Source organism: Conger conger, chromosome 11 (assembly GCF_963514075.1).
Source record: "Conger conger chromosome 11, fConCon1.1, whole genome shotgun sequence".
In the NCBI taxonomy this organism is placed as follows: Eukaryota; Metazoa; Chordata; class Actinopteri; order Anguilliformes; family Congridae; genus Conger; species Conger conger.
The window spans coordinates 14,481,574-14,508,903 of record NC_083770.1 but is presented as its reverse complement, the minus strand read 5'-3'; the positions used below and the strand labels follow the sequence as shown (position 1 = coordinate 14,508,903).

At 45.6% G+C, this 27,330-nt stretch overlaps 1 protein-coding gene across 6 annotated transcripts in view; it reads left to right on the top strand.

Annotated features, from left to right (window-relative positions):
* Window positions 1-27,330, top strand: part of trpm3 (transient receptor potential cation channel, subfamily M, member 3) — a 187,611-nt gene that overhangs the window by 87,315 nt on the left and 72,966 nt on the right. For 5 of the 6 annotated variants that reach the window (XM_061259587.1, XM_061259586.1, XM_061259590.1 and 2 more), the window contains exon 2: window positions 26,286-26,365. In XM_061259587.1, the coding sequence (XP_061115571.1) occupies window positions 26,286-26,365 (80 nt within the window). Of the gene's footprint in view, window positions 1-22,049; window positions 22,103-26,285; window positions 26,366-27,330 lie in introns of those variants that run through there. The other variant, XM_061259591.1, reaches the window with a different exon arrangement.

The following is a 27,330-nucleotide window of genomic DNA, read 5'->3' as shown; positions in this document are numbered from 1 at the left end:
AATGTTCTTGTTGGTGTTTGTGCTGTGCATACTTTGAATGTCTGTGAAGAGCGTGTCTCAAGTTTTGCGCTGGAGGATCTTCTCCAAGCTGTAGTCTTTTTAGACTCTGGTCCATGCACACTGCAGTGTGACATCATCACTGTTCTTACGGCCAATAACAGCCTCCTTGGTCCTCAGTCCTGCCACTGGGATTGATAGCCCTCGTCCCACGCTGATGACATCAGCACAGTGCCCTTCTCTCAGATGCAACAGATGGTGATGAAATTTGGTTCTCCTTGCACAGGAGGATGATCTATAAAATAAACTCATCTATGGAAGCTCACTATGGATCTTTGATCTGTAAGACAATATGTACTTTGTTATACATAATTCATGCTGTAATAGAAATTATCACAGTATTACCAAAATTAATTTTATATGAGCGTCTAAAATATGCAATTTATTGACATTCAAGTATAATCAAATGATTGATATTTTAAGTGACATTTTTTCATGTGACTGAGGGCCTTGAAAAGGTCTCCTTCACCACCTTCCATCCCCTTGCCCCAGGGATCCCGTGTCCTACAAATTAACATATGTTCAGGGGGTGTTGGAGGAGTGTTGGGGGGAATGGGGTTGGCCCTGTAACCTGTAGTTTTTTTTTACTTAAACCATATACTTGTGTTAGACATAACTCTTGAGATGTTTTACATGCATACTGTAAAATGGATTAAAATCCTAACATTTGAATACAACTCGAATATAATTATACATTTTATAGTGTGGGGCTCTGTTCAGGACCTGACCTTTACTCCCTCAAGTAGAGACTGAACACCCTCAACGTTTTAATACAACTGTAATGAAATGATAATTTTATAGTGTTGGGACCTGACCTTGACCCTACACCCTCGACAGGGACTGAACCCTCGCCCCCCCCTGAACCCCCCTCTCACAGTATAGGGCAGGGGATGTGAGCCCTCCCTGTCCTGGGCAGAGTCCAGACCCTGAGCTCGTTCCCCAGATTCACTCCGGGGCTCCCCCCCCCCCCCTATTCATTACAGAGGAAGGAAATTAGCTGAGTGCTACCCCACTTTAATCCCACAGGCATTTCCATTGTGTAATCAGATCAATCTTTCCAAATATCCGAGTAGTGTACTTTAGACATGAAAGGGGGGGATTAGGATTGAAAGAATGGAAAATTGTTTTGGAAGACATTAAAAACCTTGCCTGAGAGCTGGCTGTGCCGTTTGGTGGATGGTGTTTATGTGTGTCTGCTGAAGAATGCTGCAATTCTAACCACACTCCAGCCCTTTCTTACAGATTACTCTAATTCACTTACTGTAAACTGCACATTCACTCAGGCGCCTGCTACCTTTACTGTCAGTAAAATAATTGTGTTCTCATTTATTAAATATACATTATATATAATTATTAATTATTTTTAATTAAATCTATTTAGATTTAAATGTAAAAAAAACAAAACAAAGCAAAGCAGTTACTTTAGACAGAAAATAAAAACGCCAGGGTGTTCTGAGACCCGACCGTCATTGAGATGACCGTCAGGAAACAAGGCGACGGCCGGAGGCTTTCTCGGAGCGTGGCGGATTATTTTATTTATTTACTTACTTTCTTACATTTTCTTCTCCGGCCGGCCGGACCGGCACCGGCGTGGAATCCGCCTCCAGGAGTCCAATTAGCCGCCGCTTACGAGGCGAGGCGGGCTGAGATTGCCCTTCCCCGACGGGACGTGACCGGTTCTCAAGGTTAACGCGCGCGCCGATAAATCTCCTAAAGCGCGGGCCGGGCGTCGCTGTGAATATAAATGAGCGCTTGGCCCGCGGTCAGATGGCCTTTAGAGGGAGTCTGCTCTGAGACCCACAGAGCCGGCCTGCGGGGGCAAGGACTCCACGCGCACGCGCTCCGCTCCTGATCCCTGCCGAAAGCCAGCGCGCGAGAGACACTACTGTACCGCACTTCATCAGTACCAAACTATATATGTATATGTTTATATATTTTATCCTTCACTTGCCCATTGTGGGAATTGTTCTGACATACTTGTGGTGTTTGTTTAATTTTCAGATAGCCTGATACAGAGTGAATTGCAATATCATCCCAAGGAGATACATTAAATGTATTTGTTTTTCTCACCACTCTTTCGGTGCTTTTTCTGCCCGCCAGGAAGTTTTTCTTAACTCACTGCTTGCAGTTTGGGGCCAGTCAGGTCTGGTTTTTTTACACTTTTCCATCTGTTTCCTTCTTTGCGACAGTTCCCAGTAAAAAGTGCAATAGAAATATTATTGATTTTATTTTATTTGATGAAATAACTGCAGGATTTGGCTCACCTGGGGGGTTTATCTTTTTTACCTCTTTATTCTGTTTTTGCCACTAAAATTCCATAAAAGAGGCACTGTGTGAGGCCCTGTTGATATAGACAAAAACATTGCAGAATATGCAGTAAGTGTAAAGGCATCGTGAGAAATTCCTCTACCCTTAAGAGAAATCCTCTGCACCTTTGCCCAATTCCAGCTGGTGTCAGAAAGTGGTGATCTATTCAGTAGTTTTGGCTATTTGGTTGCCCCAATCCATGACTTAAAAAAAAATCTGCAGTTAGTGTATAGTGGGGGGGGGGGGGTGTATGTTACCTTAATGATCAGAGCTCAACCAGCAAAAAGCTCCTGAACAGGTGTCTATGGTAAACTGGTTAGTGCATTTGACACATTTCTCATAAATAAGTAAATAAATAAATAGGTGAAGGCACTCCTTTATGAGAGGAGCGCTCCGTGTCGGGAGAGCAGAAGTGGATGTGTCTTCACCAGAGCAAATTCGCTGACAAGCCGATTATACCCTCTGTGTGACAGACTTCAAGGCTGAGGAACGTGAATTGATGATTAATTAAGGAAAAACAAAAAGCTCTTGTTTTTTCGGGGATAACAGCTGTTACATAACGGCGGGAAACAGCTGAGGTCGCTCTGCAGACACTCGTTAATGTGATTTACATTATTCCACACCGAATCTGAGTGCGAATGTTGTTATTTTCCCCCCAATCCGTGCTGACAGTCAGGAAATTGAATGACGTCTGCAAATGTGGCTTGGATGGAAATTTTGAGCAAACTTAAAATAATTGAGTCTATCCAACAGTGAGAGCTCACTTGTGAGACATTCTACTTTCGCTGAATACATCCATGGCATTGTCAATAGGCTTAGTTGGCACTACTATGGTTATTGCTTAAATATTACCCATTTTACATGGATGGATATTTGCTGAAACAGTTCAGTGTACCTTGCTGAGGGGTTCTAAAGGCAGCAACATTTGCATTACATGGTCTGTTTCCTAGCCCCTCACACCACTGCGCCCCGCTGCCACCCAGAAAATGCTGTCTGTTACTGGCATAATCACACAGGACTGTCTGTGACAGTAAGCCTTCATTGAAACTGCTTTTGTTCTTTAACCCATTATGGACTAAGGCGCCCTATAGAACACCTATAGCAAGGTTAGGAATCACAATGCATTTCAACAGTCATGTTTCTGGTCATATGATCAAATACAACACTGGCGTCGCATCCATCTGTTAAGGGAGATGTAATGTGCAGGTCGCATCCGTCTATTGAGGGAGATGTAACACAGGTCACATCCGTCTGTTAAGGAAAATGTAACGTGCAGGTCACATCCGCCTGTTAAGGGAGCGGTAACGTAAGGGTTGCATCCACCCTTAAGGGGTTAATTCAATCAAATTTCAGCATGGTGACAAGAGAACTGGACTTGGTTTGCTGGTTTGATTCTAGAATGTGGCATAGCGTTTGTACCCTTGAAAAATGCACCTGACCTTTAATTGTTTCAGTCAATTTGCACAGGAATATTTTACTGTGTAAGTCACTTTCAATTCAATCCAATTTTATTTGTGTAGTGCTTATTACAGACGACGCTGGGCAGAGAAATGGAAGGGCAGTGAAGGGCAAACACCAGGCCTGAACCCCGAAACAGCAACACTTGTGCATGGTGCCTACGATATATGTGTCAAAATGTAATGTGTATTCCTCCCACGTAACCCTTGCAATATGTGCAGGTATGACAAATCCATGTGCTGTATGTTTGCACAGAAATGGTTTATGAGAGCACACCAGTTGCATGGTGTGCAGTGCATTTTTTCCAGAAGGTGTGCATCCATTTTTAATCACCTTAATCACATGCAGGAAGTTCAGCCCTTTCAGCATACCAGGCCTATATCAGTGGTACATGTCCCTGCTGGAAAAACAGCTTAAGCTAGGTTTTGAAACTGGCTGGTAGCTGGTTGACCAGTTCAGACCAGCTCCATCTTGACATGGTTTAGCTGGTTGACCAGTTCAGACCAACTCCACGCTTGACATGATTTTAATGGCTAAAGCTGTGCTGGTAGCTGGCTGACCAGCTCATACCCAGCTAGACTAGCATATGACCAGCTTGTCCAGCTCAATTTTCAAACTTGCCAAGCTGGCATAGCTGGATTTTACAGAATGGGTGTGTTTGTGTCCATGTAAATCTTACTTTTTGCTTTAAGAGTAGCCCAAAATTACAACCCTCACACAGTATGCACGTAACCCTCCAGTCCACCTGTACGATGGCATGTTGAACATTCATTTAAAAAACTGTGCTACACATATACTACACCTGGCTCTGATCGAAATTTGTGGAAACATTTCTCACTTGCAAAGAGAAAGGAGACAAAGGGCTCATTCCAGCCCCAAATTTTTCCCTTTTTTAATGTTCTTGCTCTTTATCTACTTCTAGCTCCACCCATTGGAGAGGGTAAGAAAAGGTGCCGAGAAAAATAAATTCAGACAGGGAAGCCTTGACCCTTCACACGTCAGTTCATAGCCACGTCAGTCACAGACGTGGCAGATGCCTGGCAGAGGGGAGAGGTGGATCCGCAGGTCGATCATTTATACGTCAGGCTTTCCGACAAAATACTTCTGCAAAGGATGCGCTGATGTTTTCTTTCTGAAAGGAAGGATTGGGAGTTCTTCACTTCTATTAACTCCTAGAAGGAACATTGAAGGGGTTGGAATGTCCTTAAAGATGGCGGACCTTGATCGATTTCCGGGTCAGGAGCAAGGAAAGGAAAATTGGAGAAAAATAAGCGATTGGAATGAGCCCCAAGTTTATTAAATTAATTGGTCCTCGGTGCTTATATCGCAGCAGGCTTGTGCTGGAAATACCCCATCTGCGGTTGACGAGCAGCTGTCTGTCAAAGTCTTTGTCTGGGGAAGTCATCAAAAGAAAATCAGCCTGCACCTCTAATTGGAATTAAATGCACACAAGGAGAATTGATAACCTCTCCTTCTGCTTTGGGTGTGTGTGGTGGGGGGCTATCATCGCATGATTAAATCTCAGGGAATAGTCATTGACAGCAGCCGCCACCACATTTGGGAGATTTGGACGTGTGCAACAAGCTTCTGTCAACATGCTAATTTGTTTTTTTTGGACTCAAAAAACAATCCTGTTTTCTTTTGAGGAACTCTGATGAAAATTAAAAATGTCTCGCATTTCTGAGAAATCATACTTGCGTCAAATACGTAATTCTTTTGGATCCAAATATGACTGTGTGCTCGATTGAGTTTTCCTGGTGCGATGGAGCCAACCGGGAGGCCGGGTTTGCACTTTTTGAGAGTATTTAATCAACTGCTTGCACCAGCCAAGCTCAGTAAAGCATAGAGAAGAAGGTCTATGGGAAATCAACACAGCCCCTCAAAGCAAATCATCTACTGTTGCAAGCACAAAGTAATATGCCAGCCATAGAACCATGATTGTGTTGTGAACAGTTCCATATTCCATTCAAAATATGCAAGCAGCATATAGGTATTTGCTAGAGGGAAGCAGTTGTCAGAATGGTTATTATTTTTTGACCTCACAATGCTTAACTATGGCCTTCTTTACTCAGTGAAATCAAAAGTTGTTTTGCTTAAGAAGTATTCAGGCTAATGTTTTTTCATTTATATCTGGGGGCAATTTTGATAAACAGTACATTGCCACTCATGGATTTTCACACTTACGAAAGGATGCGGTATGTGTGTGTGCGTGCGTGCGTGCGTGCGTGCGTGCGTGCGTGTGCGTGTGTGTGTGTGTATACATGTGTGTGTGTGTGTGTGTGCGTGTGTGTGTGTGTGTGTGCGTGTGTGTGTGTGTGTGTGTACATGTGTGTGTGTGTGTGTGTGTGTGTGTTGGATGGTTTACCAGTTTATGTTTTAGTTTCTCCAAATACTGCTGACACTATGAGGACATATTTTGGATGTGTCTTCATAATTCTGAAAACATGGAAAAACAGTAATCTGCCTTTCATGCTTGATTCGTCAGTAGTTACACACCCTGAAAACGGGTTGTGTCTGTGTCTGCTTGCGTGTGTATGTGTGTGTGTGTCTCCAGACATTATTTAACAGCTTTTAAATGCAGTGTGAACGCTTGACCTAGCTATTTTTTATATCATTCTTGATATAATTTCAATGGTGCAGTACCTGAGTTTGTCGCAGCTCTGTAACACAGCACCCAGGCAACACACCGTCCGATGGGCTCTTGTGTTAAGTAAGGCGTAATATTACCGTCTTTAGTCGGCACTGGTGAGGTCCTGTGCGCATTTGCAGATTGAATCTCCTGAGCTCTAAAGGCTTTTTAAAAGAGTTGCCAGACGACCGTGTTCCTCACAGCTGCCAGTGGCATCGCATGATCATAGCATGGTGTGCATATTAACATAATTAATATAACTGTACGCTCTCCCTGATAATCTAATTGCACATCAGTCACACATACACACGCACGCACCCACTGTGCGTGTATATGCATGTATACAGTATATTTACATATAGTGAGGGGGAGGAAGAGACATTCTACTTTGTTTTTTGTTTTTTTATCCATTGCTTTTTCCGTACTGTGTGACACACGTCATCCGTTGTGTGGCACTGTATCATGCTTTCATGTGACAGGGATACTTCTATCTGCTTCAGCGTTACCTACTGGAATTTATGTGTGCCATAGAAACAAATTGAAAACAAATTGAAATGTAAAAATTGTAATTTAATATAGTGAGAGAGTGAGAGAGGGAGAGAGAGAGAGTACTGTTGACAGCGCAGTAGGGCTGTATATGTAGTTTAGTGTTTGTTTTCCAGGCCGCTAACAGGCTCCCTCTGAGTTGAGTGTGGTGTGTTACGATCGGGCGAGTTTCAGGAGAGCCGTAATGGCCGCCGCGGTGTTACGGTCGCACGTCTCCACAGGAGCCCGTGCCTCGCCCCGCTCCGCTCGACGGCGTCCGACGAATAAAACATGAGCGACTTCCAGCGGACCGTTAAACCGCTCGCTAGCTGCGCCGCGGGAGCGCTAATCTGCCCCTCCCGCTAGCCCCGGGAGCCGCAGCCGAGGACACGGCAGTACGCGGAGCCTCACTTCACACGCCCGGCGCCCACGAGCCGGGCTGCTCCGCCTGACGGGGCCGCAGAAACCCGCCGCTTCAGAGTCATAAGCAGCAGTCACTGTCACTGTCCATCAGCGTCACCTCTGCTTGTTTCCATTGTCTATAAATATTTGGGGGTTGTCGCTTATCATAAGTGGCGATGCGTGCAAGTCGCTTTTCTACTGCTCTTTTCATTCGGAATGTGAAGTGTATTATTACCGTTGTAAATGTAACCTAGTGGCTCGCGCAGGGTTGTCCTTTCGTCCAATTTTCGTGGAACCCTCTTTCGATATGTCGCCTCTGACGCTTGTTTCCCGAGTGACGGCGACTGAGTAAACGGGCCACGTTGTGAAAAGTTTCTGCTTAACTTCTTTTTCTCTTGCGGACACTAAAGTCGGGATTAGCCTGTCTAACGTTTTCAAAAGTAACTTGCTGGCTTTCCCAGTCGCAAGCGGGCCGTGCCACAAGCGATTACGGGACGGTCGAGGTGGCTCCCCGCCCGGCTTTGAAGAGACGTATGGGAAACGCCGGGCTGCTTATTCTGCGGGCCCACGGCGCACTGGGAGCGACGCGGCTAAAACAAGCTGCTCTTTCTGCTCCATCGGCCCCATTACAGCGCGCGTTTGTCCTCCTACCATCGGCCCATTGTTAGCGCATCCCCTGCTCTTAGAACAGCCAGGGGGAGTGTGGGGGGGGGGGGGGGTGATCACCAGCTGTATCAGCCCTGTGGCTGTCGGGCCCTGGTTCCTGTCTGAATGAGACGCAACCGGAGCTAGCTGGGGAACCGGGTTTTATAACACCGTCTCGTTGTTGTGAGTCAGCACTATTCCATGTCACTTTCGTAGCCCTGCGTTCTTTTGCCCTTTTCATTCCCCCCATATACCGTAAGTACTTGGACAGTGGTACAATTTCTGTTCTTTTAGCTCAGTAACTCCAGAACTTTGGATTTGAAATGAAACATTGAGTGTGAGCTTGAAGTGCAGGCTGTCACCTTTAATATTTACTTCCATATCAGGTGATCCGTGTAGGAAATACATCCATTTTTATATATACCCCCCCCCCCCATTTTAGGGAGGGGTCTGTATATACACACACACACCCTTCTCAGCTGTTTCTAATTAGTCAGGTGTATTCAATTGCTTCCTCTGTGCAGGTATAAGAAAGCTTTCAGTATCTAGTCTTCATTCTAGGCTTTTTATTGCTTCTCCCTCTCTCACCTGCCATTTCATTTAAATAAGATGATTAAGACTCTAGCCAATCACTTGTTGCTAGGCACTTAATTTTTCCCAACCAGCCCCCTGACCACCCCACCCCTCTTCACTCATCTGTTTTTTTTTCTAAGCAGTATGATTGAAATATGTTCGAGATATTCACAAATGGTAGTCTCATTTTTTTGGTATCTTTTCAGGGCGCGAATCGCAAAACCACAAGGGCTGTTTCAAAGAGTAGCCTACTAAAAGAACAACACCTTACTGATATGTGCCTTGCCTTGATTATCACAGATGTATACTTCTAACCTCTGTGATCTTTCTTCTGGCAGCGATACAATGAACGCTATCTCCCTGCTCAGAAATCACTCTGACATTCTATTTGTCAAACCGACTTTGAGGAACAGAAAGACATCTTCAGACAGTCGCCGCGCAGATGCACGTGAGATACCAGGCCATATGGCATTTCAAGTAGACGCCGCAAGGTGAAAGGAAGGTTAATGACTATTACTGTTTGTGTTTATCTGGAACAATGGCTCCATGTTCCCCCGGCCGCTGAGCTCCCGCTTGTGATAGCACCGTTCGGATGAATCATTACGAAATTAATGACTGATGTCACAATGATGGGAGAAGTGTCACTTCCAGGTGCTATTCACGGAAGATTAACCATTCAAGTGATTTCCGTTGATTGTGAGAAATAAAGTGTTTGTGTTCGACGCGTGTTTGTGCGCTCAAGACGCCATGAGTCATTTACTCTGTGCGGCGTTTTTTTTATATTTTCTTCTGAAGGCCTGCGAAATGTTGCTGTGGAAACTAAGAGGAAAAAGTCAGTAAATGGAGTTTCCAAACCTCAGGCCAAACTTCACAGGCAGAAGTGCGGGGTAATCAGGGGTGCGGAATTGCTCCAATTGATTTTTTTATTTTTTTTTGCAAAATGTTGCCTTTGAAACAACAACTGTTTGAGTGGGAGCAACAGGCCGGTGCAGATGGATGTACTATATGTTTAGAAAGATGGCTAACAGGCGCCCTGTGAGATGAGTGTTTGGTGTTGCGATCGGCGGAGTCGAGTCCCACAGGCCTGCAATGAAAGACTGGGTCTGCCATCCCGTGGCTCGGTCAGCTGTGTGGGCTTGCGGTCGCGCCCGGTGTTCCGGGACCTTCTCAGCAGTAGGTCAGCTGCTCTACGGTCAGGTCTTCTCCGTACATATCCTGGCTTGAAGTCCAAACACTTTTTCCTTTGTTATTGCTTTCGAATTTTGTTTTAGCATGCATTATTGCTTTCTGACAAAGTAATTTGTTCTTCTATGTATTATGTTTAATTTGCATTATATTTGCGTTATATATTCTTTATTTTTTAATCACAGTCCTACATTGGCACAACTGTGCTTATATTTAGTACTTTAATGATGTTCTAGAAACTATTGCCAACAAAAGGGCAAACAGTTAGATTTGGCCTTTAGGCAGGACTAGACATCTTGTGTTGTTTATTTTAAACTCTGTGAATGTGTGCAAATGAACCGTTTGTTGGTGTAGGCTTTTTCCTCTCCTGTTTTGTAATAATGAGACGCTATGGATAGTGACCAAATGATACGAGTCAAACCTTCAAATTCCTGGTGCGATGCCCATGTGGGACTTAACCCTCACTGGTACCAATTAGATTTGACTGTGATGTTCCTTCTGGGGTTTTTTCATGGGAGCAGAAAGCTTATTTATTTAAATTTGCCATACATCCTGGTAATGATCATGATGTAACTGTCTGTAACGCCTTCTCCTACTGCACCGTGGGCTGGTGAGGGACTGCAGGTCTTCAGACAGAAAATTGGGATTTTTATTATTTTTATTTTCTGATTTAATTCTCGCATTGTAAACACCGAGCTAAGTTTCTGTTCCATTGAATATCCTGTTGATGTGACTTGGGTGCTGCTGGGAGATAATTGGTCCACGCAAACCAAACAAACTCAGTGCCGCCCGCATTCTCTTACTGTGGGGCAGTGGGATACAGCAGTTAGTGGTGATTGGTTGGCTTGTATTTACCTTTGTGTAACCAGGTAGGTCAGCCCAGAGCTCCGCTCTCATTGGCTGTGATGGCCTGGGGAGTCATTAGGGAGGGGCTGTGGTCAGACATGGGGGGGTGGGGGGGTTGATTATGTGCCCAGATTATAGCCGGTCTTTTGTTGATGTTTGACTGGGAAACACTGGGGTTGCCTGCCCTCCATATCACAGATGCTCTAGCTGTACTCTTTTAAGGAGAGGAAATGGCTATTCAAATGTGTATTTTATCTCTTTTTATCCCCCCTCCCCCTCCCATTTCAGTTAAGATTTAGTTTCATCTTTATTATTCTCTCAATACCTGTTATTCTCTCTGGGGAAATCTATTCCATAGAAGAACCCTGTCTAATTCAAGGGTTCTTTTTCGGGTAAAACGGTTCTTTGGCTGGGAGCTTTCACACCTGTGATAGAGCGGTCCATAAAGACAAAGTAAAAGAACAAAGTGTTCCTCTTTGGAGAAAAGCCAAAGAACCCTTGTGTGTCTCTCTATTTCTCTCCTCTCTGATTTCACTTTCTCTGGCATTTGTTGTTTGTTCAGTTAAGATGTAGTTCCATCTATTCAGTACTTCAGCACTTTTCTCTCTCTCCCACTCCCCCCTCTCTCTTCTCTCTCTCTCCCTTTCCCCTCTTTCCCTCTCTCCTTCATTCTCCCTCTCTTCTCTCTCTCCCTCCCGCTCTCTCTCTTTCCCTCCCCACTCTCTCCTCTCTCTTTTCAAGCATAAATCTCAGTTAATCTGCAGTGTGCTGAGACAAGCAGTACACAGGGACCCCCAGCCCCCCACAGCCCCACAGCCCCCCACAGCCCCACCAGCCCCCCACAGCCCCCCACAGCCCCACCAGCCCCCCACAGCCCCACCAGCCCCCCACAGCCCCACCAGCCCCCCACAGCCCCCCACAGCCCCACCAGCCCCCCACAGCCCCACCAGCCCCCCACAGCCCCACCAGCCCCCCACAGCCCCCCACCAGCCCCCCACAGCCCCCCACAGCCCCGCCAGCGTGGGTAAGGCAGCCAGATGGGGGAGGCACTGTGAAGCCTGGTCTCCTCTCACAGTCTCCGGTGCAGTGGGCTCTGTGACATTGAGAAGTCCTTTCCTCAGCCTGGATTGGCTGCACTGAGCTGGGGGATCAAAGTCATATCACAGGGGAATCAGTGTTTTATGGAATATGGCTGTGTCCATGCAGTATTCATGGGGCAATGATATTTTGGGGGTGAACCAGGCTGTCTCGGTGCCCGCCACTCAAAGTTTTGGCTGAAGAGAGGTGTCTGTCTCCACTGCCCTCTCTTCATCTTCTCATTTCACCTGTGGAAGAGGAGAGGAAAGGTGTCAGAAACCCTCTTTATGGGTTCAGATGGCAGCGTAATGCAGCAATACTACAGCCTGTCCTCACACACACACACACCCACCCTCTCACTCACACACACACACACACCCACATACACACACACACCCACTCACTCACACACACCCTCTCACACACACACACACACACATCCACCCTCTCACACACGCACACACACACCCACTCACACACACTCTCACTCACACACACACACACCCACTCACACACACGCACACACCCACTCACACACACACACACACACACACGCCCTCTCACACACACACACACACATCCACCCTCTCACACACGCACACACACACCCATTCACACACACTCTCACTCACACACACACACCCACCCTCTCACACATGCACACACACACACACCCTCTCACACACACACACACAGATCCATCCTCTAACATATGCACACACACACACTCACTCACACGCACACACACACCCACTCACACACACTCTCACTCACACACGCACCCACCCTCTCACACACGCACACACACACCCACTCACACTCACACACACACACCCACCCACTCACACACACACACAGATTTATTTGCACACGTACGCACACATGCAGTTTTATATCACAAATGCACACACACCCACTCTCTCACACACACACACACAGATTGATATACACACACACGCACACATGCAGTTTTATATCACACAAATACACACATGCTCACACATGCACAGTTTTATGCAGACAATACAACTGTTTACAAACTCTTGTTGACAATAATCTTTGACACATGCTTGTTAATGCAAATATTTAATTAGCCGATAAATGTGGCAGCAACTAACTGCATAAAAGCATGCAGACGTGGTCAAGAGGTTCAGTTGTTTTCAGACCAAATGTCAGAATGGGGAAGAAATGTGATCAAAGTGATTTTTGACCGTGGAATGATTGTTGGTTCCAGGCTTGAGTATCACAGAAACTGCTGATCTCCTGGGATTTTCACACAGCAGTCACTAGAGTTTGCAGAACTGTGCGAAAAGCAAAAAGCATCCAGTGAGTTCTACAGGCAGAAATGCGTTGTTAATAAGAGAGAACAGAGGAGAATGGCCAGACTGGTCAAAAGCTGATAGGAAGTTGACAGTAACGCAAATAACCACACATTACAACAGTGGTATGCAGAAGAGCATCTCTGAACACACGATACATCATAATTTTAAGTGGATAGGCTACAGCAGCAGAAGACCAGACGTCTAAAAAAGGAGTTGAATAAATAGCTAATAAAATGCTCACTGAGTGGATATTGAGACATGTACACACACAGAAATTAATGTAATCAGAAATGTACACACACACCCACAGACACACAGACACACACACAGGCACAGACACCCACAGACAGACTGACAAGCACACATACACACAGGCACACAGATACACACACACACACACAGGCACACACACACACACACAGATATTAGCAAGGCAGAATAGTAGCAGAGTGACGGCCCCCTCCTGCTGTCCTGGCTGCTCCTCTCCACTGCAGAGTCTCTCAGTGCTAAAGGCTGCCCCACTGAGCTCCAGCACAGCGTACTGTATCAGGACCGATCCCGTTCTCAGGGCTGTTGTGAGCAGCGTACTGTATCAGGGCTGATCCCTGTTCTCAGGGCTGTTGTGAGCAGCGTACTGTATCAGGGCTGATCCCTGTTCTCAGGGCTGTTGTGAGCAGCGTACTGTATCAGGGCTGATCCCTGTTCTCAGGGCTGTTGTGAGCAGCGTACTGTATCAGGGCTGATCCCTGTTCTCAGGGCTGCTGTGAGCAGCGTACTGTATCAGGGCCGTTCTCAGGGCTGCTGCTGTGAACAGCATGGGCCCACAGCCTGGTTGAAGCTCCGGGTGAAGCCCCTGTGTCCTTGTTTTTGTCTTCTTAACAGTAAAAGGATAAAAGGAGACTTTATTAAAGAACCGCTCACGAAGCACTTTTACGCCATCTTAAAATGTCAATGTTACAGCTCAAGTCAGGCTCAGCAACTGAAATTATTGTCACTGTGCCAACCGAATAATCTGTTTTCTACTGTACACTTTATTTTATTTATTTCAATCAAACCCATTTTTATTTATATAGTGCATTTTGGCAAGAATTTACCTCAGTATGTTTTACAGTATATCCCTAACCACCCCCAGAGCAGGAAACTCTCTGAGAAGAAACTTTGGGAGAACCAACTGAAGAGGGGGAGCCCATCCTCCTCTGGCCAGCTCAGGGTGTGGTTTCATAGGAACCAAAATGGTGTCCAGTTTCTGTCCATCCTATCAATTCCAGAGAGCCTATATGAAACTGTCTGGACGTGGTGACCCTTGGGTGGGCTTGGGTATCAGACAAGGGCAGAGGAGATGCATTAATTAATCGACTGTCCTAAAGTACATTCAAGAACCCTGCCTGTTAGCAAAAATGGATGAGACTGGATTATTTGCGTTTTAGCTTCGAGAAGATAAGCTTCACTGTCATTTTTCATCATCGTCATTTGAATGAGTAACACTGTGTGAAACAGCAAGAGTGAAATGGCAGCGCTGAAAGTGCGTAATGCCGTGTCGGGCACAGTCACATGAAGGATAGCGTCCCACGGCTGGGACAGGATGTGGCCATCGCGGTACTGCGACAACCCACTTTATCACTGATACTGAAACATCATAATGTACCCGCGACTTATTCATCGTGTAACGTACCGGAATGACAGCTGTGCAAATTGCTCATAACAAGGGCTTAAGGCGTAAAAATAGTGAATAAACACAGTCAGCCTTGAATTTGCAAGGTCTTAAAAAGAATAGCAAAAAGTGAATATGAAGTCTCGAAAAGTTTCCACTTCCCCTGCAGCGTAGATAGGATACTCAGAGGACACCAGAGTCGGTCAGATGGACGCCTCTCTTGCGTCCAACTTCCTCCCCTTAATCTGATTAAACTGTGCAGATCCAAGGCAGGCAATCCCGGCGTGGAAGACTAATTCTCTTATCCGTAAACATGAGTTGAATTTTTGGAGATTAGGCCACCTTGGTGGAGATAATGAGAACATTGTAGCAAAGGCCCTGTTTTATTCCACACAGCTCTCCCAACTTTGTTGTGGCAAACTAGAGGGAAGCTACGCATTCTTTCTTTAAAGGGTCCTGTTAGGGATTTTGTAATTTTCAAGTCAATAATTGCTCAAAAATCGGGGGCTTTTCCAAGCAGTCCTCAGTTATTAAGGGCATCACGGGTCTGAACAATCACAAGCCAATCACTTCATCTTGCTTACTGGAGCCTGAAATTAGTGTCGTTTGCAAAAGGCATTACGTATTTGCAAATTAAACCCAGGAAAGATTTTTTTTTGTCCAGTTGTGGCACGTGCATACCCAGTCACAATAATTAATTGATAAGATCATGTGAGCCCCGTACGGTTTGTTCAGACGCTCTCGTTAAAGGTTTGATGGATATACAGGCTGCGTATATTCCAGGCCGTGTAAGCGTTTCAATCGCACCGTCTCTTTCGACCTGTTGAAGGCACTTTGTTTTAATGAGCAGATTACAAGCGAAGAGGTCCGCAGAGACGCTGTAAATGTCAGTCGGCCACGAGCGCACGGGTAGTCCGGGCTTCCGGGCCCTTCCGTGCCTCGCTGAGCGTGGCCTGATTCCGCCGCTTCGTCCGATATTAACCCACGTTATTAGCCTTCGCCCCGCCTTACTTCCGTACCATAAATCGATTAGTGGCGCAAAATTCACCCCGTGCCCTTCAGCGAGATTTTCAGAACCTCTACGAAGAAAAGGGAATGGAAATGTTTCTCTTCTGATATTTACACTTTAATGAATAAAGTACCTTGACCTTTTTAATATTTTAAGAAGGTGCTCCACCCCCACCCTCACTTCCCTTACCCCTTGAACACAGATTAATCAGCATGGCTTTCTAAATGTTAAAAACAACAAGGGGAAATATTGTAGGAAACAATGGCCAAAGGGTGTAATCGCAAGCAGAGTGTTTCTACATAAATTGTGATTCCTTTACAAATACCTAGAAATATCATGAGTCATGAGTGGCATTTCATAACAATAATATTGTAATACTCTGTGGAATTGCACATTGTATTTGTAATGTTTGAGTGTGGCTGACACTGAATGCCTAATATATCAGCGTATTGCCCCAAAATTATTTTTGTGCGAGCCGGATTGTTTGGATTGCTGAATGGGAGACCATTGTTTGAGATTTAAACAAAACACAATGCAACCATGCAATAGGAATTGATAAATTATCCCCTAGATTTAATCAACATCCACCCCAGATTTCTTCTTGCAACTCTGTACATTTGACCAGGTGCATGTTCATATTGATTTGCACAGGGAATCACCCTATCAATCCCCCAAGATGCTCTATTAGCTGTGAGACCAAGTAAGTGAACAACTTATATTAATTGGCGTAATAATTGCTTGTGAACATTCACTCAGCAAACATTTCAAAAAAATGTTTTTGATCTGAATTGTGTAGTTTGTACAGAGTTTCAGGTGTACTGCATTTACTGTTTTTATGCCCCTCCTAAAAGCATACCCTCTCCTATCAAGTTCTCACAGGTTGTGGCTATCACAGCTGCCTCTATAATTTCCTCAGTGCACTTGCAAAGAACTTAACCAAGTGCAACTGCTAGAGCTTTATCTCTCTCCTTAATTGCTGCTTCCGTGATCAGCCATTGTTGACAACACCTTGCCGGTAATGTTGCCATGGAAATGATTGGACAAGCCCCTTGAGCAACCGCCTCTCTACCACCGACAAATTGCTAACCGCTTTCGGAAGCAGACAACCATGACCTGCGACAACCTCCGCTAACTCTCTTTCTCTCTCTCTCTCTCTCTCTCTCTCTCTCTCAGTTGGGCGGGGTTCGGAAGTGGCTCACATTCAGATTGTGCTTCTAAGGATCTGAGGAGTTACAGTGAATGCGCGAAGGCACCTCACTACAGTCACCGTCAATGTATAGCGCTCACCTGGGTGGCGGCCATTTTGTAACACTCTCCACACAGCAGCTGAATTGAGACCACGTAGGGTTTCTCCTCACCTTGCGTGTGAACGGAACAGAGCCCCGTGTCAGGATTTGAACCCGGACCTCGTCACGATTCAGCCTCCTCTCACCCAACCGCTCCACTCGGATGGTCATACAACGTCGTTTCAGCTTTAGTTTAATTTTCTCAAAAGCCTGCCTGCATACGAGCACGTGTGGAGCATACTAATAAACAGGATATGAAACGCTTAATCGCATTGGCCTATTGCTGTATTGAAGCATTCGTTCTATGAAGGTCACCCTCGGGGTTTTCGCTTTTAATGGGGGAGGGATTCCCAGAAATCAGCAGTGCTATGGTGCGCGGGCTTAGCATCGGGGCTGATGTGATGAAGGTTCATCCCTCAGCCCTTTATGCATTCCTTTGAGCTGGGGAGTGTGAGACTCCGAGGTAAGAGTATGAGGCATTAGCGGCACGCAATCAGTGCTCTTTATTCTGCAGAAGGGGAGTCAGTTCACACAGCAAGATGTATGTTCCAACTCCCACAGAGGGGCAGTGCTTTACAAAATTAATTACATTCATATCACATGTTTACCTTCAGCCAAGCAAATCAGCCTTTTTTACATTAGCTGGTCTCCCAAATATGGGTAATAAAGTTATTTACTGCTAGAGAGAGAGAGAGAGAGAGGAAGAGAGAGAGTGAGAGGGAGGGAGAAAGAGAGACAGGGATGTGAGAGAGATAGAGAGGGGATGATATTAAAGTCAGGGAAAGCAAGAATAAAGGGAAAATAGAACGAAAGAGAGAGCCTGGGCCCTAGCCCATCTAAACTGCAAGGAGAATCGGGAATTATGAGCCCTGGGAAATACTGATGAATGTTGATTCATTATGTTTATAGAAATACTTACGTTCATATATATAATGTGAGATTTTTGGGGACCCCGTCTCCCCACCCAGAGAGAGTTTGATCATCTTAAGCACTTAGGTGCATTTCAGGGCTCTACAGTGAAGAAGGCAGAGCCTTGAGTGTGATACATTCTCTGTAATTTTACCTTGAGATCAAAGTTGTTCTCAACACAAAGTCTCCTCCCTCCTTCTTTCCCTCCCTCCCTCCCTCTCCCCCCTTTTTGCTGAGTAAAGATCGGCTTTGTAGTTCCCAGTGAAGTCACCCCTGTGTTTTTTGGGGGGGGGGGGGGGGGGGGGGGGGTGGCGTTAATCCACTCGGATAAACAGTCTTTAACAGATCTTACAGGCTTTAATTATCCCGAGCTGTAGGGGAAACAAAAAAGTAAGGAGAAAAAAAACCACACAAACAAAAAACTTAAGTAAGCTGCCTTAAATTAAATCTGCGGAAAAATGCGTCAAAGTTGAAAGCAAAGCACTGGGGGTTCCACGCCCCCCTCTTTTCCGCACTGCTGTCACTGCGCAGGAACTGCTGTTCTGGTGCCACTGCAGAGGCATTCTGCCACCCCCTCCCCCTTTCCACCAGACCCCTCTCACCACCGCCCGCAGTCCCCCGCAGTAACTGCGTCTCAGACAGTAAGCATACTCTGTCTCTCTCAGACATATGCAGAAAAGCAGGTCTAGGTCTGCAGGTCACAGTCTCCAGGTCTCACTGAGGCATTGCCTGCTCACATGATCTGTCTGTCAATCACTCTGCTCACATGATCTGTCTGTCAATCACTCTGCTCACATGGTCTGTCTGTCAATCACTCTGGTCACATGGATTTTTGTCTAATTTGCTGGCTGCCAATTTAAATAGCTCATGATACCTTGCTACTTTAACAAGTAACTTTCTTTAATAATAAAACCTTGTTAAATACAAATTGAAACTTTATTTTCTTGTGTGTGTGTGTGTGTGAGTGTGCGTGTAAGTTGTATTTTACCAGAAGGCAAATGTAGACCAACAAGAACCCAGTGCTGTATATAGGTTTGTAAAAATAAGAATACGTAATGGAATGCAGAGATACTGCAGATATAAACTTTATGAGGTGGAGTCATGCTCTTCCAGATCTACAGGAGGTTATTTCTGTCTCGCAGTCCCTGCCATTTTCTTCTACTGTGTGAGAATATGTAAATACTGAAAATAATCGCCACATGACGGTGTTTAATTATTGCACTCAGGCAAGAGATAAATGTGTCACATTTTCACAGGTCGTAGTGAGGAACACGTGAACCATGTCACTCCTGGGACCACCTAGCACATGAAAGGTAAAAAGGTCATGCAGTCAGAATCGATCTTTCAGGTGCTTAAGATTACTGCGCTATGAAGGCCAATAAGTGCCATTCCTGTGCTAATTGCTAACACGCAGAAATGAGTTTTTTAAAAACTGCGCTTTTCCGTTGTCCCGGCTTCTAATTCCGCCATGACATCAGCGTCCAGACCAGTCCATTCTGTGATGGATACATTTTTTGTTGTTTTTTTAATTTAATTACTCAAAACCGTGATAAAGTAACAGGCTGTGAGTGTGTAGAGTAATTAAGATGCATGGGAGTCCTTGGAAGCCATTAAAATTTGATCTGATATGGGGGGTTGGGAGCGGGGGGTAGGGGTGGTGGGGGGTTGATTTCCTTTAGCTTGTTACACGTCTCTCTCAGGACTCTTAATAGTGTGGGGGGGGGGGGAGAGGTGGATAGGAGATGGATTAATTTAATCAAGTGAAATTAAATTAAATGTAACGAAAACCGCTCACCCACTCCCCCTGCCCCTAAATCTCCTCCCCCGCCACCAGCCTCCTCAAACGCTGACCATATGGAGCCTGGGAGATGGCGGGTGGGTGGTGGGGTGGGAGGGAGATTCGGGGCTGGCAGGGCGGAGGTGAACCCCTGGCTCGATGGCCTTCGGTCCACAGGGACTCCAGCCTGTCTTTGGGCCCAACTACGACAGAGATGGTCTGTGACCGTCCTTAAGCCAAGACGGCTGCTTCCACATCTGGTAGTTGCCGTAGCTCGGCTTTGGTGAAGCTTGTATCGTGAGTGCATTTCTATCAATGTTGAATTGCTAATCTATATATAGACCACTAGCATTGGTGAGGATGTAGCACATTACAATTGTGTCCTTTTACTTTGCAAGTTGAGTTTATCTATGGCTTTATCTATGAATTTATCTATGGCTTTATCTATGGCTTTATCTATGGCTTTCGGTTATTTGTTGCGCATTACTGAAAGCAGGGGCGACCCTGCAGATGTGCCCTGGCTAATCACCGGCTCCTGGGCTTCTAGAACATGCCGGACTTTATTCACCGCATTGTGAAACGAGTCCGATCGGCGCTTCTTATCACAGCCTGTTTTCTCTCTCAGTGTTGGGAGGGGGGTGTTCATAATTAAGCTCAGAGCCTCTCCCCTCTGCCTCGCTCATTCTCTGGGGTGGGGTGCGGGTGAGGGGGTCGAGGGGGGGCTGGGGGTGACAGTTTGGAGAACGCGTTTCCCTCCAACATTTCCGAGCGGGGCCATGCTGTGCTAGTGATTACCGCACTGTCTGACTGGAGCAGAGGCGGCCGCCGGCCCCCCAGCGAGACTCGCCCTCCCCTTCTCTCTCCCTCCCTCCCCCTCCCTCTCATCATCCCCCTCTTTCATAACCCGGAATGGGGCTGATGAACAGACCGTGTTCCAGGTGTCTGCTTTTTAGGGCAATGTGCGACATAAAGCCCAGATGCCAGAAGCCATGTTTTAGTTTGTTTGTCTTCTCTTCAGTATCCCCCCTCAGCCGTTCTTCAGACGACGGCACCTCTGCCTTCATCTTTCACGCGCTTCTCATGAAATGAGGGCTATTCGGCGGAAACTCTGGGGTCTACTGCGCGTGCGGGAGACTGATGGCGCTCCGTGCGGACGTGTACGCCCCCAGTGCTTCTGCGGCGAGCTCGGTGATTTCCTCTCGGAAAGGGCCCTGTTCCCATAACAGTAAAAACGCTTGGTTTAGAAACAGATCAAATGTATTTAATGGAGGGAGGAGAGGGGGAGCTCCAATGAAGAGAGGAGCTCTTCGCTGCTGTTGCTATGCTGTTTCTGCTCTGCTGTACTAATGTGTTGGGAGGCTAGAAAGCGCTAATGTGGCAGAGGAAACTGATGCATTTTGCTTGTGTGTGTGTGTGTGTGTGTGTGTGTGCGTTGGTTCTCTTTTAATCCAACTGCTTACACACCTACCACAGAGGGACCTCGTGGGGACCAGAAAGTGTGTGTGAATGTATGCATGTGCCTTTATGTTGCCGAGTTCATGTTTGCCTTCACTTCCATAAAATCTGAAAGAAGATTCCTGTTTTATGCTTTGCAATACTGTGTGTTTTCGAAGAGAAACTTCAGAATATCAGAAATATGGATGCACCGATCTTACTGATCGAGAACGTTTGTGCACACATGTATGTGTACGACTGTGAGAGTGTGTTTGTACGTGTATGTGTGTGATTGTGAGAGTGTAAAGGTTTTTGTGTGACTGAGAGTGTATTTGTATGTGTATGTGTGTGATTGTGAGAGTTTAAAGGTGTTTGTGTGACTGTGAGAGTGTATTTGTACATGTGTGTAATTGTGAGAGTGTATTTGTACGTGTATGTGTGTGATTGTGAGAGTGTAAAGGTGTTTGTGTGACTGTAAGAGTGTATTTGTACATGTGTGTGATTGTGAGAGTGTATTTGTACATGTATGTGTGTGATTGTGAGAGTGTATTTGTACATGTATGTGTGTGATTGTGAGAGTGTAAAGGTGTTTGTGTGACTGTGGGAGTGTATTTGTACATGTGTGTGATTATGAGAGTGTATTTGTACATGTATGTGTGTGATTGTGAGAGTGTAAAGGTGTTTGTGTGACTGTGAGAGTGTGTGCAACTATGTCGTTGTTGAGGAGGTGGATTACCGAGGGGGGTGACAGTCAGACCCCAGCTCGTTTTTGGCCGGCAGCTCACATAATGCGCGCTGGCCATCTAATGAGACTAATCCTACTGCGCCACATTCCAGGTAGCTAATGGGGCCTGAGCACCGGGCGGGCTGGCCAGCTTTAAACTGCACAGTCCGGCCCGTGAATGGACAAGTTGTTGAGTGTCCAGTCATGAGTGAAGTCCCTTCTGCCCAGGCAGGTCCTGCTACTTACTCACGCTAGCGAAGTTTCCCCCGGCAACGCAGGAGACAAGGTAGAGAGCCCAACCGGGCGCCTGATCGCTAACCCCGCTCGCGTTCTGCTCCTTTAATCTCTCATTAACGCGACCGATAACATCTCTAAATGTTTTCGGGTGACTCGTGGTTGTACTTGTATTAGGAATCTTGTTGTTTCAGGAATGATCTGTTGTTGATTTACTATTTGATTAATCCTAAACTGTGTTATTTATCTGCCGTGTTGAGACATTCAGGAGTTCTACCACATGCATAGCGCTGTGGTGTGGTTATTTTGTATGACAGTTCCTTGTTTGTGATTTTTAATACAAACTAATAACTTGCTGTATCACCTTAATGGCTTGAACAGCTTGTTGTTGTTTGTTTGATGTTTGGTTCAATATGAAACCAGTCGGTTTTCTCTAGTATGTCTAAATATGGCGAGATTTTATCCCGGTATTAAAGTTTTTTTCTTGGCACCATCATCTTTTATTCATATTTCATTTATTTATTTATTTATACAACAAGTGCATGTCTATTACGTTCTTAAATATTTAATTTTTATAGCGCTGTTTCCATTATTCAGCTTAAATTACATTATCCGTCATGGTATTATGTTACATTAGATGGGACAGTTTTTTACATTTTTATTACATTTTTCTTTTGTAAATCTGTACACAGTATACATAAAGCACACACACACACACGCGCACACACACACACACACTAGACATAAACAATCCATTCTCTCATTCAAATACAGTAAAATGGCAATAAGAGCTTTAGAAACGGGAAACGCCCTGAAGCTGCTCGTGAAGCTGCTCGTGAAGCTGCTCCTGAAGCTGCTCGTGAAGCTGCTCCTGAAGTTGCTCCTGAAGCTGCTCCTGAAGCTCACAGGTTCCTCCAGTGACTGGGCCCGGCAGCACCGGTGACCTCGGCCGAATAAATCTTAATTACCCCGGCAGCCTGTCAGACGCACGCAGCGATAACAGCCCCATCAAGCCTTGTCAGCCCTCATCAGGGAGATGTAATGGGGCACGGAGAGAGAGAGAAGAGAAAAAGGAGTAAACTTTGACATCTCCTTGTCCCCCGCCTCTCAAACTCACTCTCTCACTCACTCTTATGTTTCTCGACGGTTAAATGCTGGAGACTGAAGTATTTTTTTGGCATTCCGGAGCTGCAGTGTTTTAGTGTTCCGAAACCTGAGTGTTCTGGTGCCTTGTTGTGTTGGCATTCCAGAGCTCCGGTGTTTTAGTGTTCCGAAACCCTAGTATTCTGGTGCCCTGGTATGTTGGCATTACTGTGCCCTGATTTTTGTAAGTTGGAGACCTTATGTTTTGGCTTTCCAGAGCCCTAGTTTTTAACATTCCAGAGGTCTGGTGTTCTGGAATTCTGGAGCCCTTGGAGCATCTTGGCATCACAGTACCCTGATGGCTTTCTGATGCCCTGGTGTTTTGCCATTCCGATGCCCTGGTGTTTTGGTGTTCTGATGCCCTGGTGTTTGGCATTCTAGTGTCCCGGTCTTTTAGCATTCTAGTGTCCCCGTCTTCTGCCATTCTAGTGTCCCGGTCTTTTAGCATTCTAGTGTCCCCGTCTTCTGCCATTCTAGTGTCCTGGTCTTTTGGCATTCTAGTGTCCCAGTCTTTTGCCATTCCGGTTTCCCGGTGTGTAGGTGTTCCAGTGCCACAGTGTTTTGGCATTCCCTGTCCCGGTGTGTTTGTATTCTGTTGCTGCGGAGTTTTGGCATTCTAGGGCTGGTGCCATGCTGTGTGATGGAACGGGGGCAGGCTTGTGCTGCAGATGTCCATGTTATGCTGTGCTGTAATCACACAGCTCTGAGGCAGATCATTAATTAAGGATACATTACAGATGGAAGGGAGCAGTGTCTGCCCCCACACCATCGCCTCTTCCTAGCATGTTATAACACACTTCATTTTTATGGGCTTCCCCATTAAAATACATCATGCTGTGTGTGCGTACAGTATACCTGTGCCTGTGTGTGTGTGTGTGTGTGTGTGCGTACAGTATACCTGTGCCTGTGTGTGTGTATGTGTGTGTGTGCGTACAGTATACTTGTGCCTGTGTGTGTGTGTGTGTGCGTGCGTTCAGTATACCTGTGCCTGTGTGTGTGTGTGTGTCTGTGTACAGTATACCTGTGCCTGTGTGTGTGCGTACAGTATACCTGTGCCTGTGTGTGTGTCCGTGTGCGTACAGTATACCTGTGCCTGTGTGTGTGTCCGTGTACGTACAGTATACCTGTGCCTGTGTGTGTGTGTGCGTGTGTGTACAGCATACCTGTGCCTGTGTGTATGTGTGCGTACAGTATACCTGTGCCTGTGTCTGTGCCTGTGTGTGTGTGTGTGTGTGTACAGTATACCTGTGTCTGTGCCTGCATGTGTGTGTGTACATTATACCTGTGCCTGTGCGTGTGTGTGTGTGTAATGTATACCTGTGCCTGTGTGTGTGTGTGTGTGTGTGTGTGTGCGTACAGTATACCTGTGCCTGTGTGTGTGTGCATGTGTGTACTGTACACCTGTGCCTGTGTGTGTATGTGTTTGTTTGCGTGTTTGTGTTTGTGTATGTGTGTGCCTGTGGATACCTGTGCCTGTGCCTGTGTGTGTGTGTGTGTGTGTGAGTGTGTGTGTGTGCGTGTGTTTGTGCCTGTGTGTATGTGTTTGTTTGCGTGTTTGTGTATGTGTGTGCCTGTGGATACCTGTGCCTGTGTGTGTGTGCATGTGTGTGACTGTGTGTGTGTATGCCTGTGTGTGTGTGTGTGTGTAGAGGTTAATTTCTTTTGTTGTTGTATTACCAGATTGTGTTGACTGCTATTTCTGCCGCAGGTGTTAATCCTCTGAAGAAAGACTGCATTTTCTTCAGAGGATTTAAAGCTAAATTTAGAATGTTTCAAAAGTATATCCAGGTCAGTGATTATTTTCAGAAAGTGTGTTATATTCAGAAGAAATCAATCTTTCTTGAATATTTGAAAAGTTTTCACTTTATTAGCACTGTGGGGTTTCTCGTAGTCGTAGGTACATGATGTACACTCAGATCTCGCTTGCCTCATTCGATCTTGTCGAAAGGAACTATTTTGTGTGTGTGAGTGCACTGGTGCATTGATACTGGAATGCCCTGTGGGAAGGTGGTGCTCTGCGAAGCTGAGTCATTGTGATTAGATTACCCTGAAAAAAGTAGAGCCAGCTCTTTGTCACTTCGTGTTCTTTTTCATTTGGGTAATGTTTTTTGAGGGACGTTTGATGTTCGGGTGAGAGGGTGGCGTTGATGGTGAATCTGTCGGAGGTGTTTCGGGTTCCCGTGTGCTGGCTCATTGTGATGCTACACTCCCACCATGAAGTGTGGAGTTTTCTTCTGTGTGTGTGTGTGTGTGCTGGTTCTCTTTTTAATTCAACTGATTACACACTTACCATATAGGGACGTCAAACCTTGTGGGGACCAAACAATGTGTGTTTATCTTTTTGGAGTTTACACTTGCCTTCACTTACATAATATGTGTGTGCGTGTGTGTGTGTGTGTGTGTGTGTGTGTGTATGTGTGCGCGCGCCAACACAAAATCATCGCTGGTTGTAGTTGTCACACCTTACTTTCTTGTATGTGCCCACCTGGGTCCTTGGAATTGTTTTGGGCCCAGCCATCGCCATGACTACAACATGCAGATGTGTCTTTCTGTTGGTCCAAGATATTAACAGGGAACAAATTACATGCTCAATCTTCATAAAACCATAGAGGAAAAGTTTCAATCATATTAAGTATGGTGTGATATATAAGTTTTGAGTAGAATTGACGATCTGCATTTATGCAAAATTGATCAGACGCATCAATCTTGTGGCCCTTTCGAGTTAGCCATAATTTCACTTCTGCTGGTACCCTGGGCATATTGGCGGTTGTGGGGGGCTCCCCTGGTTCATTTTCAAATGGATCACAATTGTGTGGTTCATTGCGTCCATAAAGTAATGGGTGTGCATTGATCAAAAACTTGGAGCCAACATCCAGAAATCAATTTAACTAAAACATTAAATTGGACAAATCTGTAAATCTGAAGCTGATGAAAGTTAATGAAGTGTTTTTCTCTCCCATCTCATCCCAGGTGGATTTACCCCTCATTGCAGTTTGGCTGTGTTAAAAGGCTAGTGCTCTTAATCCTCGTTGGAGGGATTTCTTTAAAGTGCGTAAATTTACCGAGCGTTTTATTCTCCCTTCCTTTCACAGGCACAGAAGTCCTGGATAGAGAGAGCCTTCAGCAAGAGAGAATGTGTTCATATCATTGTGAGCGCAAAAGACCACCATAGGTAAGTCAGACCTGCTCACCTTAACACACTGTAAAAAAATTCTCTCTTGTAGTCCTGTAATAAGACTTTCACTCTTATTTTCTTCTCTTTTCTTGACAAGTGAAATGCTCTTACGCCTTTGGCGAATCTTGAAATGAATCAAACTGCTTCCGAAAATAGCGATATGAATACTATTTTATATCTAAGGATTAAAATCTTTGTGAAGACTTATTTTTTTATTTTTTTGCAGAGCATTGAACACAGAAGGCACCAGAGTGCCCATGCAGTACTTTACTGTTTGTGATCTTCTATCCTCGTTCTGGAGAGCCAGAGGCTTCTGGTTTCTGTTTCTCTTTCTGCCTTAAAATCAGCCGGTCGTTCAGACCCACAATACCAGGATTTAGCAATATAATCAACTGTTTTAACTGATCAGTTACTTTGCCACTCAAGTGCTGATGAACAACAAAAGCTAGCAGACCTTGTGGCTCTCCAGGACCAACACTGCGGTGTTATAAGACTGGACTTAGAAGGGACATTGTGGACTGTGGGACAAAGTCCAAAAGTACATTACATCCCTAATGTAATGCAATACAATAATTTTCACACGCAGGGTGACCTCAGTGGATGTTTTATAAACTGAGGATTGAGCTGGGTTTTTGGGGGGGAGTGCTGTCTTTATTGCTGTTGAGATGTTGCGAAAATGAATACAAATAATTGCACTTTATGTATATCAGTAGGCAGACAGACTTGGTGGGAAGTGCACGGTAATGCGGATCACCATGGATACGCTTAAGCAAACATCTCCCATCCTCTCCAGGGCAGGCCAAAGCCCCTTCGCACTGGATTTACGAAAATGTCACGCACTGCGTCGCGTAATCCGCGATCTGTCGCCGAAGATTTGATTCCAGGCTCGTAGCTAGCGCGTGTCACCATCGGAATTAAGCCCCGATTGGCATTGCTTGACCTTTGAAGTGGAAATAGACTTC